This window comes from Sorghum bicolor, chromosome 1 (genome assembly GCF_000003195.3).
Source record: "Sorghum bicolor cultivar BTx623 chromosome 1, Sorghum_bicolor_NCBIv3, whole genome shotgun sequence".
Taxonomy (NCBI): Eukaryota; Viridiplantae; Streptophyta; class Magnoliopsida; order Poales; family Poaceae; genus Sorghum; species Sorghum bicolor.
In genome coordinates, this window is record NC_012870.2 from 18,117,215 (window position 1) to 18,135,077 (window position 17,863).

The following is a 17,863-nucleotide window of genomic DNA, read 5'->3' on the forward strand; positions in this document are numbered from 1 at the left end:
ACTCTGCAGAGGTTGTACATCTTTACCATGAGTCATGATTTACCTTTCGCCCGAGGTGATCAGCCTCTTAACCCACTTCCAAGGAAGGTCGGCAGGGATCACTATGAAGCCTTTCAAAAGTTCGTCTAACATGTTAGGGCCGCAAGGTTTCCTTTGCGCGCAGATATAGATACCCCCCTTCCAAATGGCACAATGACGCGCAGCCTATACACATAAGGACAGGGGCTCGCACTATACCCAAAACGGTTCAGCCCCTCCGCCCTTTCGGGTAACCTCTAACAAGCTAGAAAAGGTCTTCATACTGAGCTAAAGCCAGAGCCATTATAGCCCTCATGGTTGCACTGTTGTCCTGGGTGATCACGTACAGACAAATCATCAAGTTGCTAAAAAGTCATTTTTATCATTTATTACTTAACATTAATCTAGTCACAGGATCATGGTCACAGAATTAAAATCCAAATGCTATACTTGCCTTAATCCAAATGCTCTTGCTGATCTTGATCACTGAAGCACTCTTGATCACCACGAATTGCTCACCGACTAATTCCGATCATCGATCACAAACATACGGCAACAAACATATACGAAGCAAACAAGGCTACAATTAGAACAGTACACCAATCATATAAAAACAGTATAGAGAGTTCATAAAAAGATTCTACGCAGCGCTACGATCTCGCGGACGTAAAGATCACGAAAATCGAAGCTAAAACGGAGGAGATATGAATTTTCTAAGATTTTATATAGAAAGGTAATTAATTAATCGCATTATAAAAAATACTAGAGTGTAACACTTGTGTCGCTTTTTAAAATTTAAAAAAAAAACCAGCTACATGCACACTAGTCAAGTTAATAAATTAACATATGAGAGGTTATTGCGGCTAACTCATGATCTACGTTGATACAATCTTAACGCAGCATCAGGAGATGGAATTATAGCTAAAACAAGGAAACCGTGAGATTAAAGCTTTAGGAATTTATTTATGGGGCAAAGTAAAGGAGAGATAATACGTTGCTGCACATGAAATTTTATAAGCTAATTCATGATTGATGGACTGAATATTAAATGTCATGAATGAGTGCATGGAGGCATAAAGAATGATATATTGTAGAAGAACTAATACCAAGGTGCGGATGACGTGTTGATCAAGCCAGTGAAGCACATAGGCAAACATGCATGACTTGCTGGAAGGCGCAAGCACACGGCGTGGCTCTGGTGGTCGCCGGCGAGAAACAATACAGCAAGGGCAACGGTTAGGCGATAGTGGGCTGCAGCACAGAGTTAAATTAAATGGTGACAGCAGGGCATGGTGCAATTAACAGAGAGAAAGGATAACATGAGATGCTTACCAACGATCAATTATGAATGGGTAACGTTGATGATTAGGCATGGCTGAAGAAGACAGGATGGACTTTGACAAGATGAGCAGCCGAGGTCTCCCGAAATAGCAACGGCACGAGGACTGATGAAAAAAATTTAATTTACTACACGAGAGATTTCCCAAACTAGGGGCTCCTCATATGGTAGTTTTGGTGTGCTCAACCTAAGGGTTGGTACAAATATATAGGGAGAGAAACTCCACAGCTCCACGTCAACTAGCGATATGGTACTAATTGATTTGCAACCTTCATCTTTACTAATAGGCCTAATTAATTATTAAAGCCTATTAGTAAATAACTACATGGTTTTTGGGGTTTATTATGGGCTTTGACGTTGGAAAACTAATAAGAGATTTATTATTTTCGGAATTAATTATTTTCATTGATAAAATAATTCTAGAAAAGTTTAGAATTAGTAGTTAAGCCACGAAAAATACTCCGAAAGCTCCGAAAATTTGGGAAAAATTCTCAGAGATATTATAGAACATGGGGAACCCGAATAAAGTTTTTAGAGCTCATGATAAGATTGTTTAGAGCATCTAAAAATTAGATCATGCTCAGAGAAAAGTGAGAACAGAAGATGGAAAAATTTCCGAAATGTTTGTAGAGATTGCTTGATGGACGAGGAACTAAAAGAAGTGCTTTGAGTGACAAAGAAAAGATTTTAGGAAGGTCCTAATCAAAATTTGAGCTTAGAAACAAGGAATTTGGTTGTAGATAAAAGATAAATACGTGCCAAATAAGGAAGATCGATCTACTAAACGTATTTTAAATATTTTTCTTACTATCAACACATAAAGGAGCAACAAGCATCACTTCAAAACATATGCACCAGCATGTATGCATAATAATATTGCTATGCCTTATAATAAATTTTAATTTAATAAAAAAAATATTATTTTTCCTATATTTTCATGAGCACAAAAATACAAAATTAAATAATTTTATCTATATTTCAAAAGGAGTAAATTTTAGGGTGTTACATCTCAATACAATACTTTGACTAAAAAATCAAATTATATAATTTTTTTAATATTTATATATGATAATGATTATTCGTAAGGAATCTATAGCCAGAAATATCAACATTGCACTGTCAATATATATATATATATATATATATATATTCCGAAGGAAATACCCAACCAAGGCCTGTCATGTTTCTTTCAACGCAAACACGACAACACGGTAAATGCGTAGCGATTCGATGCACAAGTCTTTTATGTATTCGAGAAAAAAAAATACAAACACGGCAACTGTAAACGTATAGCGATTCGCCTCATCAACATGGCGTCATGATTAACCCATTCATAGACAGTAGAGTTTCCGCTACATGTCTCCGCTGATTTTGATTCTGAGCTTACAGTATACTGTATGAGCCGTTAAAATCACATTCATAATGCCAATGAAGTTTTATCCAGTACTCTCTCGCATGTACAGTCATTCGATGACATATATAGTATCATGCTATTCATAAATGACTACGTGAGGCCTTAGTTTTCTTTGGTCTGCCATTAATTTTGAATGTTTAGCTTTCTTTTGGGAAACACGTTTGCGTGTATAAAATATCCACTTGTCTGTCTGATGAACATGTACGAAGCATCGCAACAAGTGGAGCAAGTTGATTGTACAAAGGACGACAAAGCATAACTTTCAGTAAAGCAGCCTTCATCCCTAAAAGTGGAATTTAGGGCCTGTTTGGTAGAGCTCTGGATCCGGTCCTAGAGAAGCTTTACTAAATGTTTTGCAGCAAAAGTTATTTTTCAATAGAAAAAAAAGAGCCAAAGCTGTTCGAGGCAGTAATAGTACAAATAAAAGAAAGAACAACAGAAAGAAAAAAAAAGACATAAAAGAGAGGCATGCGCCAGCTTCACTACGCACTACACATCTGAAGCTCTAAAACTAGTCCTAGTCCCGTACGTATTGCATCACACACACACATATGTGTGTGTATCAGAAATATTCTGCTACACACGGGGTATTCTATCACCCACAGGTGGTAGCTATCCACTACCAAAAATACATGGACATGGGCTGAACACATACATGCAGTGAGCGGACTTGTTCCATCTAAACTCTGTCCTTTGCCAAAGCTGTTCGAAGTTGGCAGCTTGTATGCCACATGAGTTCAAATGCGATTGGTCCCGGTTGATGTCAGATGTGTAGCTGGTTTTGTGATTTATGAAACTTTGAATGGACATATCTTCTAAACAGTTTATCATTTTTGTGATCCGTATTTACTATAATATCCCTTACAATTAAATTTATAAAACAAGACCCATATTGAATATATTTATATAGTAAAATCTACTGACACTTATTTATTTTACAAATTACAAGTAAACTATGCAAATTACAAGTAAACTATGCAAATAGTTATTTTTTATGTATATTTAATGCTCCATTTATGTGTTGCAATATTCGATATGATGGGTATCTTGAAAAGTTTTTAGTTTTTTTATGAATTAAACAAGGCCTAAGTTGATGAAATGACGTTAGAGGAGAGAGGTAAGAGGAATGGGAGTAGTACTTGTACTACTAGGAGATGGGTGGTCCAATAGCTTTCTCGAGGTGTGTCCCTACAACATGGCAGCAATTTTGAAAAAGTAGATATCTTCTCCGAGCAGTGAAGCTCCACCACTCTATCCCATGAACCCGTTTCTATATATTTTATCTGTGTTTCCTTTGAGTCATTGACAGGGTGGTCCTGGCTGCTCACATGGAGAGTAGACCTGGGCAACAGGCCGGCCCGGCCCGGCATGGCACGACACCGGGCTGGCCCGGCACGTTGCCTAACGGGCCGAGGGGGCATGTCGTGCCCTGCGGGCTGTGCCTTACCGGCCTGCGTGCCTGACCTCCGGCCCAGGCACGGGCCCGTGGGCCTTTTTGCGTACCGGGCTGGCCCGTCAAACACGGCAAAAATGGAGGGCCGGGCCAGTCCATAGCCTGTTGAACAGATAACATATCAATAAACACAAATTTAAAAGCAGATTTCAAACACATTTATCAGTTCATCACTTCATCGGTATAAAGAACACATTCAAATATAAATGACAGATGTAGAGAATAAATTTAGATATCAAAATGAGTTGTTTTGTGCAATGTCGTTATTTGGCGGGCCGGGCCGTGCCGGCCTGCGGGCCTGAAGTGCGGCCCAAACAGGGCCTACACCCCCGTGCCGGGCCAGTCTGGGCCCAATGACCTTCGGGCCGGGCCAAAATGACGGGCTTTGGACCGTGCTCACGGGCTTGGGCTGCATGCCTAGGTATAATGGAGAGCCACAAGGCGCTCCGACTCCGTCCCATTAACAAAATTCTACAGCATGTGGTCCATTGTTCAAAAAAAAAGCCAAACACGTCTTAGCCCCTGTACTCCATTTGTCACAAATTGCACTTCCAATCCCGTTCATCACACCACTTGTCACCAATCTAAGGCATGGGTAGCCGTCACCCCCTATGGGGCAGCTACCCCCATTGTAGAAAATCCACATTGATATATATATATATATATATATATATATATATATGGTAAATTTTCTCTACTTTCTAGGAGTAGTTACTCCCTCCTCTAAAACACAGTATGCCGCACTCCCCTCTATCGGGTCACAAAGTCGAACCCGGTAAGTCACATATACGTGGACAAACTATACTCCAGTTATTTAGTGATCGAGGAAGCTAAATCACGTATACGACGGTGGACAAACTGTTCTCCGGTATTTCAGTCATCGAAGAATTGTTTTTTAATCATTATTATCCATTTTCCTTTTCTAGATTAGAGTATCATCTTATACGTATTAAACTATTTCTACTAGTACATAGCCATACACGTACTGGGAGTTGATGTGTATGCAAGCACGCTCATTGTCTACTAGTATGTATAAAGAAAGATGGCCATACACATACTCCTATTGGTACATGGACGTACGTAAAATAATTGTACAGGTATGCATGCATACTACTATACATTTAGGTATATGGACATACTTTCTAATAAAATAGTATGTACACATACTCTCCTGTGAAAAAAGTATATACATATACTCTGAGTATAAATACATACATGCTTCTTATTAATAGTATAAATACATACTCTAATTAGCGGGCATACTCCTGAAATATGCGTATGTGAGCATACTGTGAGTGTGCGTATGTGAACATACTTCTGAAATGTGTATGTGAACAAAAAAAGGTATGTCTACATACTCTGAAAGTGTGCGTATGTGAGTATTTAATCAATATACTCAATAAGTAATAATGTGTATATATATATATATATACTACATAAACATACGGCCCTTTTTTTTTAAAAAAAATATATCCAACCGATCAATCTGATCCGCTTTCTATGGTCAGCATGCATCACCCGTTTTTTTTCTCTCACCCGTTAGCTTCTCCTAATTGGCCGTATCCTAATTACTTCGGAGAGTATAAAAAACTCATATATATATATATATATATGTGTGTGTGTGTGTGTGTGTGTCTTGTTTGCTCTGTAGATTTTAAAAATTTGAACATATCTCTCTATGGATAAGATTTTGAAGTTTCTCTACTCACTTGAAAGCCGCACCTGCTCCTCGACAATATTTGGCTATGCCACATTGGATCTAACATACAAACGAGGATGTATGAACAACTTAAAAAAATTATAGATCTACTTCCACACTTTGCAGACCTAACCGATACCCCACACAGGTTTAAGGCCACATATAGGATTATTGAGCAATAGCTTTATTGTTGTGCATTGCCTCTTTTTTAAAGAGGTTGAAGCTTGTGGAAAGCTTGGGCCACGCCACGATGTAAATTCTTCCTGTGGTTAATCCTACAAGTTCGACTTTGGATAGCGGTAAGATTACAATTGAGGGGATAAATAACTATTTTTGTGCCTTATGTGAAATAAACCTAGAGACCGCCACATATCTTTTCATTGAATGCACTTTTGCGCGGGCAGTGTAGGGATTGGTAGCAGTCTGGAGCAACTGCCCAAACCTTAGCCTTTTGGTTGGACAGTGTATGAAGAAATAGGGGACTGGTTCTTGGCGATGACTGATAGGGCACCAAAGCGACACATTCCTTTGCCATCCTGACTGTATGGCATATCTGGAAGGAGCGAAATGCGATAGTTTTCAACGGAAATAGATGCTCGGAACATGCTGTGTTCGCGAGAATAAAGGAGGAGTGCTCCATTTGGGTTTCAGCGGGGGGCAGGGTTCTTAGCTAGTCACCTCAGGATTGTCTCAACTACTGCGAGTAATTAACTCAGTTTTATATTTTAATCTCATATGGCGATCTGCCATATGAGATAGTGTTTCTCGTGACGCATGTAAGATTGCAACTCTTATCTTGCTTATTAATGCAAAGCCTACCGGATCTTTCAAAAAAACAAAAAGGAGAGATTGAAGCTGAAACAGTTCCATTATCTAAAAAAACTTTGTAGTTGTGCATAGATGATAGATGCAACAAGAGGGATACCTCTTGTCATTGAACTTCATAAGGTACTAATCCAAAACCTCCATTGCATCATTTCTGATAGCTTTGAGCGCCCCATACATTTTTTTTTGTTCATCCGGAAAGCTGCATTTTCTTAGCTCCTCAGAACAACCTGTAACATGTCCAGACTGGGAATAGATTTCTCCGTTCATCGTCAAGACCATGTTCATACTGCAGCTCCTTCACCCAATTTGTATTTGTCTGGTAAGGTAAGGACTTGCACGTACAAATGTTGACTGTACAGCATCAACCGTTGAGGATTCCCTGAGTATCTAGGTATTGAAAATGCTCACCGGTACAGGAGAACACGGCTTCCAATGCGGAGGAGCCTCTTAACATATAGGTTCACGATGGAGAAAAAGATGTGAAACCTAGGTCCTATTGGGCATAGTTTTACCAATAACTTTATGAGCTATTTTTTTGTCAAATGGGTTTTGTAAGTTCTATGTGAAATTCTGTGTGAACATGTTAAGGAAATTTATAGAAAGCTACTCGTAAAGCTGAAACCCAAAAAATGGGGGGAGAGAGATTTGGAACTTTTGTCAAGGTCTACAGTCTACTGCATTGAGTGCTTACCAATAGACTTTCTTTTTTGATGAAAACCAATAGACTTTTTTTGAATGGAAAAGAGCATGTGCAGGCAAGAATGCAAGATAGCAATGTGGAGACCGATGTTTTGGACGGTATTAATAAGATGAAATGAAATGTATGTACGTACTAACAATTGATGCTTCGTTTTGTTTCGAGGAGCTTTGACTCACAGTTGTTCCCGCACCGTCTACTGCATGTGAATGGTTCGCTCACGCGTAACGCTGCTCAATTCCACACAATCTTTCTTTACTTTCACTTTTTGTTTCTTCCTCTAATAAAAAAAAACAGAAGTTCTTCCTTCCATATTCACTCTAGCGCAGAGCATTTGGATTCGTGTACTGCTCTGCACAAGAAGAAAACGATAGGGCAATTGAGAACCATTAGAAGACTTGGAACTTGTCAAGGTCAACTGTGATTAGAAGGGTAACATACTACTGGCATGAAAGCATCCTACACTACGACGAGGTCCACCTTTTGAACAGAATCAGACATCAATGCCGCCAAGATCGATGTTTGGTCCTGTTTAGGCCTTGTTCGCAAAAATTTTCAAAATTTCCCGTCACATCGAATCTTTGATCGCATGCATGAAGCATTAAATATAGACGAAAATAAAAACTAACTGCACAGTTTACCTGTAATTTGTGAGATGAATCTTTTGAGCCTAGTTACTCCGTGATTGGACAATGTTTGTCAAATAAAAACGAAATGCTACAGTATCCAAAAACAAAAAATTTTGCGAACTAAACAAGGCCTTAGATTGGAGATGAAAAATTTTTAGGTGTCACATCGGATGTATCTTAAGGATGTCGAGAGAGGTTTTTAGAAAAAAAAAATTACATAGCTCGTCTCGCTGCAAGACAAATCTATTAAGCATAATTAATCTGTCATTAGCACAAGTGGGTTACTGTAGCACTTAAGGTTAATCATGAACTAACTAGGCTTAAGAGATTCGTCTCGTAATTTTCGACCAAACTGTGTAATTAGTTTATTTTTTATCTACATTTAATGTTCTATGCATGTGTCCAAAGATTCGATGGGATGGATGAAATTCTTTTGGTGGGGAACTAAAAAGGGCCTTAATGCACTCAATTATCGAGAAGGAAAACATATATTAGCAACTGACAATAGATGGTAGAGCTTCATCTTTGCCAGGAGGAACCTTTAATTAGCTGTGGATGTGAAAGTTAGAATGATTTTATTCCGTAATCTAAAAAGGAGGACCCTTTAATTAACTGTGTCTGCTGGGTGCCCTCCACCCAATTTTTTGGTTGTATACACACATATCAATCCTTTTTGATTGTAGATGTACATATCAATCCTTTTTGATTGTAGATGTATAAACTGCTTACAACCTTTCTTCATTTAGCACTTTAATTATTTTCTTTTGTTTTTTAGTAGCTCCTAATTTCAATCTTTTTAGCTCCAAGTGTTGTTGCCCACGTCTTCTTTGCAGAGCAGGAAAACACTGTTCTACTCCTACTTAATTCGTTTGTCCTTTGTGAGACCTTAGTTTAGTTTGGTGTTGTCATTTTGAATACTCCATCTGTCCAGGAAAACATGCAACTATGGATTATGTGCCAGGTAAAGTTGTTCATGTTTCATCAAGTTTTTAGTGAATAAAATTCATATTTATAACTCCCCACCTGATCAAGCTTTATTGGCCCCAAGCGGCCCTAAAAAAACTGCCGAAAGGTTACATTTACAGTTACAGTATAGGATCACAAAGAGGGTGATCAGTGTAGGAGGAAGAAGAAGAAGAAGAAAGAGGAAGGATGACAAAGAGGGTGATCAGTGGTGTAGTAGTAGTAGTAGTAGTAGTAGTAGTAGTAGTAGTAGTAGTAGTAGTAGTAGTAGTAGAAGAAGAAGAAGAAGAAGAAGAAGAAGAAGAAAGAGGAAAGAACATTAGCGATTAGCCCTGGCCCTGCCTTGCCATCTCTAAAATTTGACACCAGGAGTCAGCAATGTGCTTTTTCCGTCTTGGTAGTAGTCTGCATTGCTCGGCTGCTGCCTTGCATGAAGCAATATTTGCGGTTACATTTACACGAAGAAACACTTTCAACAGCAGAGATTGACCCATGATTTTGTCACTGCTTTAATAATAACAGCCTCTCGGCACGTCAACCAAAAGTGTTCTGTTCAAAATCTCCGGTTGTTGAAACATCGCACAACAAGTGGAGCAAGTTGACCGCACTAAGGACAAAGCATACCTTATCAAAAACAAAACAAAAAAGGACAGCATCAATTTCAGCTGACAGAGACTGTTAACTCTATCCCTGCCTGAATAATCTATAGAAGTACCTAAGGCTATGCTTGGTCAGCGAGCGTGTTTGAAGAAGGGAACTGCTGGGTTAAGGGCGGGTTTGGATCTCGGCCCTGTCGGTGATGCATGTGCGTTCGCAGCTTCGTGAGCTGACCTGCGTTGTGTGGTAGTCGCCAATACTCCTTCTGTAATAGCCCGGCCGTAGTGCATTTTTTCCTTTCGTTTTTTTTTGTGTGACCGCCTTGTTCAGTGCTGACCTCTCGGCAGCTTGCTCAAGACGGTTCGGGTGTAAAAAAAACTATCGAATCTTCTCTTAATGAAAAACACACAAAGCGTGCAGTGGCGGAGCCAGAATTTAGATCTTGGGTATTCCCTTGCTGATGTCTGGTGGGCCACCACTCAACTGTTGCCTCTAACCTCAAGAGCGACGTGCGCCCTCATCGGTCGCCATATAGGCGTAGCATGGAGACAGAGACCGCGTCCGAGCTGCACGTCCCGCGCCGCTAGGAGCTTAGGACAATGGGAACCAGCAGTGCCGCCACTACGTCATGCCTGGTCGGCTAGGGTTAGAGATTTAGGAATGAGGATTATGGAATTGCCTCCCACTCGTGCCTTGTTCACTCACACGAAAAGAATAATTTGTTATACATGTTGTCATGCGTATATTTCGATTTGTCTTGGAAATAAAATATGATTTGTACTAATATTTGGTGGCATGTGCATGTGGACTGGAGATAAATAATTAGGTTTTTATTTGTAGAAACAACAAAATAGAATAATTTTGACAATCGAGCTAACATAGCACCTATGTGGAAAAAGGAATACAAAGATATGCTAAAAAATGAGAGAAAAAAATTATTTGCTAAATATAAGAATACTAATGTAATATATATATATATATATATATATATATATATATTGTGTAAAAAGTTGGGTATTCCTGGGAATACCAGGAATACCCACTGTATCCGCCAGTGAAAGCGTGTCTTCGAAAAAAATTAGGCTATGTTTTGTTTCTAGGATTTGATAGGAATTGAAAAGTAATCTAATTATAGAAATAGAAAGCACTTCTGAATATTGTTTTAATTCATGGGATCCAAACATGACCTAATTTAAAGATTCAAGATCCCCCTTTTTATACTTTTCAAATTGTCCTCGTGTCTCTCTTGATCCACATCAAACTCGGACTTGTGGTCGTGCAAATACGAATTACAAACAAACATGCACGTTTTGTGTGCCCAACAACCGTACGGAGTCCGATTCAACATGTTATCTTTAAGCCTTGTTTGGATACGAATTACAAACAACATGACTATTATAAAAATCTCCGACGCACAAGTTGTTCAAGCCATGCATAAGGTGTGTGTTCCATTGCAACACACAGACCCATCTGCTAGCTATTACAATTTTAAAGGTCATCCTCATCCCCCATCAGATATCCGTGTTACATGTGCTATTACAAGTTGCATCTTTCTAAATGTTGGCATCAAATGTAAAGCAAAAGTTCAAAATTCAAAGGAGAAGCCAAGTATTTTTTTAAAAAAAAAGTTCCATAGTTGCACCTAATATATCTCTTCAACTTGTTCCATGGTATCCCCTCAAAGTCGATGGTATCCTTTCAAAATGTTCTACGGAATTTCATTTCAGTGGCGGATTGAGCTCGTGGCAACTGAATGGTTTAGTACTCCTTCAACTTGACAATCGTAATTAAGAATGTGAAGAAATGGACGTCCTATTTTATGTGGTATATGAAGAAGTTGTTATCTTTAAGCCTTGTTTGGATACATATGTATTTATCACAATCCACATGTGTAGAAGTAGATTAGAGTGAAATTAAACTAATTTTTATTTCAATTTACTCCAACACATATGGGTTGAAGTGGATACACATGCACTCAAATAAGGCCTTATTGATTTCTTTCAGTATAGTTGGAATCTTTCTATTTTTCAAATGCTAGTGAACTTCACTTCTTAATAGTCAACTAGGTAGCGTGCCCGTGCGTTGCTACGGGATAAGCAAACTTTTATGCTAAAAATATACGGATCACATGATAAGATAACAATACTATGAAAAATAAATATCAACATTAAAGTGACATTTAACCCAAAAAACAAAGTTTATGCCCATGCGTTGCTACAAGAACGTAACAGATTAACATGTTAGCGAGATCTTCCTCCTGCTTAACTTTAGAACTCCATGTCCTGCTTCCGAATACTTGTTGACTGGTGTAGATTGTGTAGTACAGGCAATTTTCTATAACTTCCATGTGAGATGATTAACTCTCAGTTCAGAATGAACCAATTCTAACAGCGTAAATGGAAAGCCAGCAAAAGCAAGACAAAAGCCCAAAATGAGATTGGTTGTACTTAAGGCCCATGTCCTAGTTGGTGTGGTTTGAACTACCTAAACTCTGGAGCAATGATAAAAGTACACAAAAAAAACTAAAACCAGGTTTAACTACATTTGCCAATGCACTATTTGGTGAATTCACTGGATTTTGGGGAAAACACTGGTTGAAAGCTAACATTGGAGTCTAGAGGGAAAGATGGACAAAAATTAACACTCAAGGCACAAAATTTTAGAAAACCATTATATGCCATTGATCAAGTCAAAGAGAAAGATATGGTCAAGCACTGAATTTACAGTTCCTGTCTGAAAAGCAAAAAATGAGAAGCAAAGAATAGATTAACTCAAATCTATTTTTCTGACACACTAAAACCCAGTGTTTGGTATGTTATTAGTTTGTTAGTGTGTGCTCTATTGCAAAACTGTAATAAAAATGTAATTAAAACATTAGATCTTCAGCTGTGTCCATTAAGCTTACCAAAACGAGCTTGTCGTCTTTAACTCACTCTTTCTAAAGTCACACCCTTCTAAAATGACATAACACAAAGAAAAAAATATGCTACTTGAATCGAGTGAACAGTAACAATTTTTCTTAATATAGCCATTGTTTCCAAGGCAGAAGACTCAGAATGAAGAGAATAAAATAAAGCTAGGATATAACTTAAACATATGACCCACAATATGTTTTCTGCAGAGATCCTACCATTAACTGAAAATAGGCAGCCAACTAACAATTTGTGTTCCTAGCCATACCATCAGCCTAACCAGCACAGATCACCCTGAATATGTGTATGCAAAGAAACTGATTTAGCAAGTGGAGGTACCTACTCCACAGAGAGCAGGACTGCAGCGACGGCAAGGCAGAGTGCAAGCAACACCTTGATAGTCTTTATGTATTGAACAGACTAATAGAATTCAGAGTATGGGCTGCGTAGCGAGAAAAACAGTTGGTCTTTGGACAGGAAGACTGAGTGCCATGGAAAGAATGAACTACGTACATGCAAGTTTTGATGATGAAAAGCATCAGCATCAACTTTTGCTAATTTTGACTGCTCCTAACTGGTTATATCAAACTATTTTCCTAATTTGACACCAAACAGAAGGAGCATCATAACAAACCAAACATGAGACGATGTAGCAAGCAAGTAGGGTTGGAATTGAGGGGGAAAACAACTCACTCCAAATTGAGTAGGAAACTTATAGTCACCTGACAACAACACAAGAGCAGCCTAGAACCTTCCTCGTCTAGCCCTCAGATGCTCGTCTTGTGCTTGTAGCTAGTGTCCTCCCTGCATAACAAAGCAGACATTATTCCTAGATATAAAGGAACTCAGCTTAAAAAAAAATCAAACCGACAATAAAGTTACATATCTTTTTTTCACTTTGGTAACGTCCCAAGTGGGCAGCTGGGAAATTATGATCATAAGAGGAAAATCATAGTATATACATCACTGAGATTATTTCACCGGTTCATGCATGAGTGATAGTAAGGCAGGACATATTCAATTGCCTATCCATGAGTGGTACTGGTAGAAACATGACGCTAATTCATCTATGTAATTTAAAGTGGCTACTTATGCATGACTTTGATGTTGTCCAAGAGTACTGTTCTATAGTATTTATATAATTGCAGCATATAACTAATTGGTTCTTTTACCGTCTGGCCCAATTGTCAGTAACTACCAAAAATAAAATACATTAAGACGAAAAAAAGTTGCCCTCAATTAGTATGGAACAAGGATGATGTGTTAAACTCAATGCAACCTTCTTTCAGAACCATTTAAAAGCTTACTGAAAACAAAAAAAAATCTTGCTAGCTGTATTCCCAAACAAATCTCCTGCTGAGAACAATCCAGACAGTAAAAGAAAACAAAAAAGAAAAGCTAATACACTGTCAAGCAGAGCATGAGGTTTTCAATTAATAATAAGGAAGCAAAAAGATTCCATAAGAACATGGACTTCAAGAATGCTACTAGAACAAATATGTTGCGAACATAATTCATAACTCATGAGAATATTACCTACTCTGGAAATAGCAGTCTAATTCGAGAGTATCCAGCCTAATGAGGTTGCCTCAACTCTAAATGAATCGTTTAACCTTGTCAAATGAGACTTTACATTGTTTTGCTTCAATTATGAAATTCTCCTGCTGCGGTTGTGCCAATGCTTCCTTACGGGCATAATGTTGTGATGTCATAGAAGGAATTGTTTGAAAAGGGCATTGAGCAATTTGTTTCAAGCATGGCATATAAGAACCGAAGAGTATCACTTTTATATTCTGGAATCTCACACAGGATGTCAATGCTTTGGTTCACTTTTTAAAGACAAATTTTTATATATGAGCAAATCATGGCGCGTTAGTAAAAGACCTCTACAATCCAATAAATTAGATTGGTTCATATTCTTGTCGCTTTTACCAGAGAAAAAATAATAATAAAGGATTAGGAAAATGCTGCTAACCTACATCTGGGCCAAATTAGAATAGAACACACAATTTCTGCAGTACTGATTATCGTCAGTTTTAGAACACAAAATTAACAATCCAAGATGCAGAAGGATACCAAAGCTTGTTACGACAAAAAGAACACAAAAATTAGCAATCCTAGATGTAGGAACCCATCAAGCTTCGTCCGAGGCAACCATGTCTGCATCCAAACCTTCGATATTGCAACAGGGAGCAAGATGGGTAAGAATCAACATTGAGAGACATCAACGCCCGCCACCTTCCACGCTCCACCATGTCCGCCGCTCACGCCAGTCGCCGCGGCGCTGCGGCGCCCGTTGATATTCGACGGTCCTGAGGCAGCGGCGGTCCTCGCGCTGCCGTCGCTGGCTCCGCCCCTCCTTCCTCCGGAGCCCCCGCCTCCGCCTCCGCCACTCTTTCTTCCGAAGCTAGCACCGCCTCCACCTCTTGCCCCGCCGCGGCCGCTCCGGCAGGAAGCACCCTGGAAGTGCGCGGCCACGCAGAGCAGCGCCAGCGCCAGGGTGCATAGCGCCCTCGTCCCGCGTCTCATGGTCATGGCCTCCCGCCCACCGAGGCACCAGGCTTGCGCGGGCGGCAGCCAGCGGTGGAGGCGCGCTGCGACGATGCTGGTCTCCGGCTTTGGGCGGTCGCAGGCGGCGCCGGCACAATGCGATGTTGCGTGTCTACGGGGGATGCGAGGAGTGTGGGTCTGCGAGATTGCAAGCGAGATTTGCTCCTTCCTTTTTCACGATCCATGGGTTTGTGCCTTCCTTTTTTGCAAGTGAGGGGCGTAGGCACCAAAGGTGGGGAGATTGCAGGAGGATAGGAGGCAGGACGAAGTCAATTGTTGCACCAAAAAATTGTCCACTCTTTAGTCTTTTTAGTTGTAGGAGATTACATAAAGGGAACACACTTGAAACCATACGCACCTAATACACTATTTCTTTTTGTGTCCTAAAAACTTCAATTAAACGAGTTCTACTAGGAACCCACACTTGGCGTGGTTTAGAAATTGGTAAAGGCAACTTGAGTTTTCTTGGTAAAAATATATACTTTTATTTTCAAAAGATATTGGTGAACTACATGATTTAGTAGAAAATGGATTTGTTAAGTGATTAGAGTAGCATGATTTGTGGTTTCTCGTTCTATCAATTCCAGTTAATTATTAGAGAAAATTAGTTCTTTTTTGGACTTCCCTATTTAGCCCGAAAATGAAATTCATTTTCTTTCTTGGCCCTTCCCTCTAGTCTGTTTGTCTCTACTGTAAACCGGCCCTTTGGAGCAACGCAAGAAGACCGAAATGCCCTTACATGTTTGTATTTCTACACGCGTCGAAATGTAGCCGCTCACCGTCGCAATATAGGCACGCGCATACATCGAGCGACCAAACCCTAGCCGCCACTTTCGGTGATGGAGAAGGGCGCCACCGACAAGGGCCCGCCGGTGGTCGAACCAGCTCTGGATCTACCTCGACCGCGCCACAGCATGGCGGCCCGGCTGGTTGCGAGCGTCCGAGTCGCTCGTGTGGGCCTTGGTGCCGCCGCCTCGGGGGTGGTCGGTGCCGCGAGCCAGGGTACTGAGCAGGGCTTGGCCGCAGGCCGTGCTAGTCTAGGCGCCACCTTGGGGGTGGCTGTTGGCAGGGGCGGATCTCCACCTAGGGCCACTAGGGCCTTGGCCCTACTTGTGGACCAAAATTTCTTAATACTCATTTTTAATTTTTTGGATTATATTCATCACCATAGACTGCCTCGATCATCCTCTCTCATCTCTTGCTTGTGCCCGCTTTGTAGTGTGTTACTCCTTCCTGGTTCCCTCACGTTTTCAATCCCAGCTCATAGTGTACTCCAGGGCATCGTGGTTGGCTTTGTTGTTGTTTTCTAGCTAAACACGTCCTTCTTTGCAGTTATTAGCAAAGACATAATTCTATCATTCCAACCAAACACAATAATAGTTATTCCATCCCTCTTCCACGCTCTCCAACCAAACGCACCCTAGATGGCCGAGCGCGAGTGGATTTAAGTTTGAAATTAAGATTTTTATCCACTTTCATGTTATGGATTTAAGTTTGAAATTAAGATTTTTATCTCGAACTATGTATTTATAAGCTATTTTTGTTATCTATCGGTATTAGACTTGGTACAACTGATATCTTGATTCAATGTAAACGGTGTGTGTGCTTTATTAGTGGCCCTAGACGTCAAAATTGACGAGCTCCGCCACTAGCTGTTGGCCGCACAGTCCTGGATGCCTCCTCGGGTGTGGTAGGTGCTATGAGCCAAGACTCCAGCGCAAAGATGGCCACCGCCGCAGCCCAGACGTCCGAGGCAGCTGCTGGGCAGGCTTTGCAGGTGACTGACGGAGACGACAATCAAAGTGATTTGCTCGGAGGGTAAGTCTAGCATCGTCATTTTAATTTCCATTACCTACAAATTTCCATGTTTGTGAATATGGCAGATTCCTTGTGTTAACAGGTTGGATTCTAGTCAAAACCTAGAAACAACTAACAAAAAGAGAAATAGTGATGATTGTACTCCTGAAGCATCTAAAAGGTATTTAACACTAGTACTGAAATTTTGTGTTATTTTTAATGGCAACTTGATTAGGAAACTAAATAAATATTCTCTATCGTCATAGCCAAAGGTTGAAGATTTCAAGTAAGACTAAGGGAAAACATAGTAAATCTAAATCTGGACCATCAAAAAGGTAGTTTTCCTAATTCTGAATATTTTTTGTTTGACTATTCTATATTAAACTAACACCAATTGTTGTTGAAAATGAACACTTATAGGTCAAGAAGTGGCTCAAATCACCCAGGAGCAAGGGCTAGGTCCAAAGCATAATGTGCCACTTGACAGTCCCTCCATGAGTATTAGAAGCAAAAAAACAATCACCTATCTCTGCAATGAGTACAAGAAGCAAAAGAAGACTTAGCCTTTGATTTTCGATATGCTTGTTCTCATATGTGATGCCATGTACTGCATGTTGGCTTTGGCTTGGTTAATGTGAACCAATGTTTTGTGAATTTATTTGTGAACTAAGACATCTCGTTTACTTGCACCTTGTTTATGTATGATCTGAACCTACTCAATGTTCCATCCATTGATTTGTCATCATTGTGTGTGTGCACTTGAAATGCAGTTATGGATTTTATATGCATTTCAGATGGTCAGTGTGATGTATGTCATGTACAAATATAAAGAATAATGACTCCATGCTTAAAAATATATTATATTTCATTTTGGTAAATTATTGGTACTAGATAGCCTAAAAGGTCTTTATGGCTCTACTGTTGCACATGAAGTTGTGGATGATGTACTGTTGACTTCGACACTAGA

The 17,863-nt window shown here is 39.8% G+C and overlaps 1 protein-coding gene across 2 annotated transcripts; it reads left to right on the forward strand.

Moving 5' to 3' along the window:
- Positions 16,684-17,675, forward strand: LOC110432007. Of its 2 annotated transcripts, XM_021451923.1 has the most exons (4): positions 16,723-16,917; positions 17,000-17,077; positions 17,163-17,231; positions 17,317-17,671. In XM_021451923.1, exons 1-4 carry the CDS (start codon positions 16,799-16,801, stop codon positions 17,366-17,368), a joined length of 318 nt encoding a protein of 105 aa, XP_021307598.1. In that variant the 5' UTR covers positions 16,723-16,798; the 3' UTR covers positions 17,369-17,671. The 2 variants fall into 2 exon arrangements, with proteins under 2 accessions (XP_021307599.1, XP_021307598.1); XM_021451924.1 differs by lacking the exon at positions 17,163-17,231 and having other exon boundaries at positions 16,684-16,917; positions 17,317-17,675.

Coding starts and splice junctions, on each gene's coding strand:
- LOC110432007 (XM_021451923.1), top strand. CDS start 16,799: ATGAGCCAAGACTCCAGCGCAAAGATGGCCACCGCCGCAGCCCAGACG. Junction 16,918..16,999: donor CAAAGTGATTTGCTCGGAGG/GTAAGTCTAGCA, acceptor TTGTGTTAACAG/GTTGGATTCTAGTCAAAACC. Junction 17,078..17,162: donor ACTCCTGAAGCATCTAAAAG/GTATTTAACACT, acceptor CTATCGTCATAG/CCAAAGGTTGAAGATTTCAA.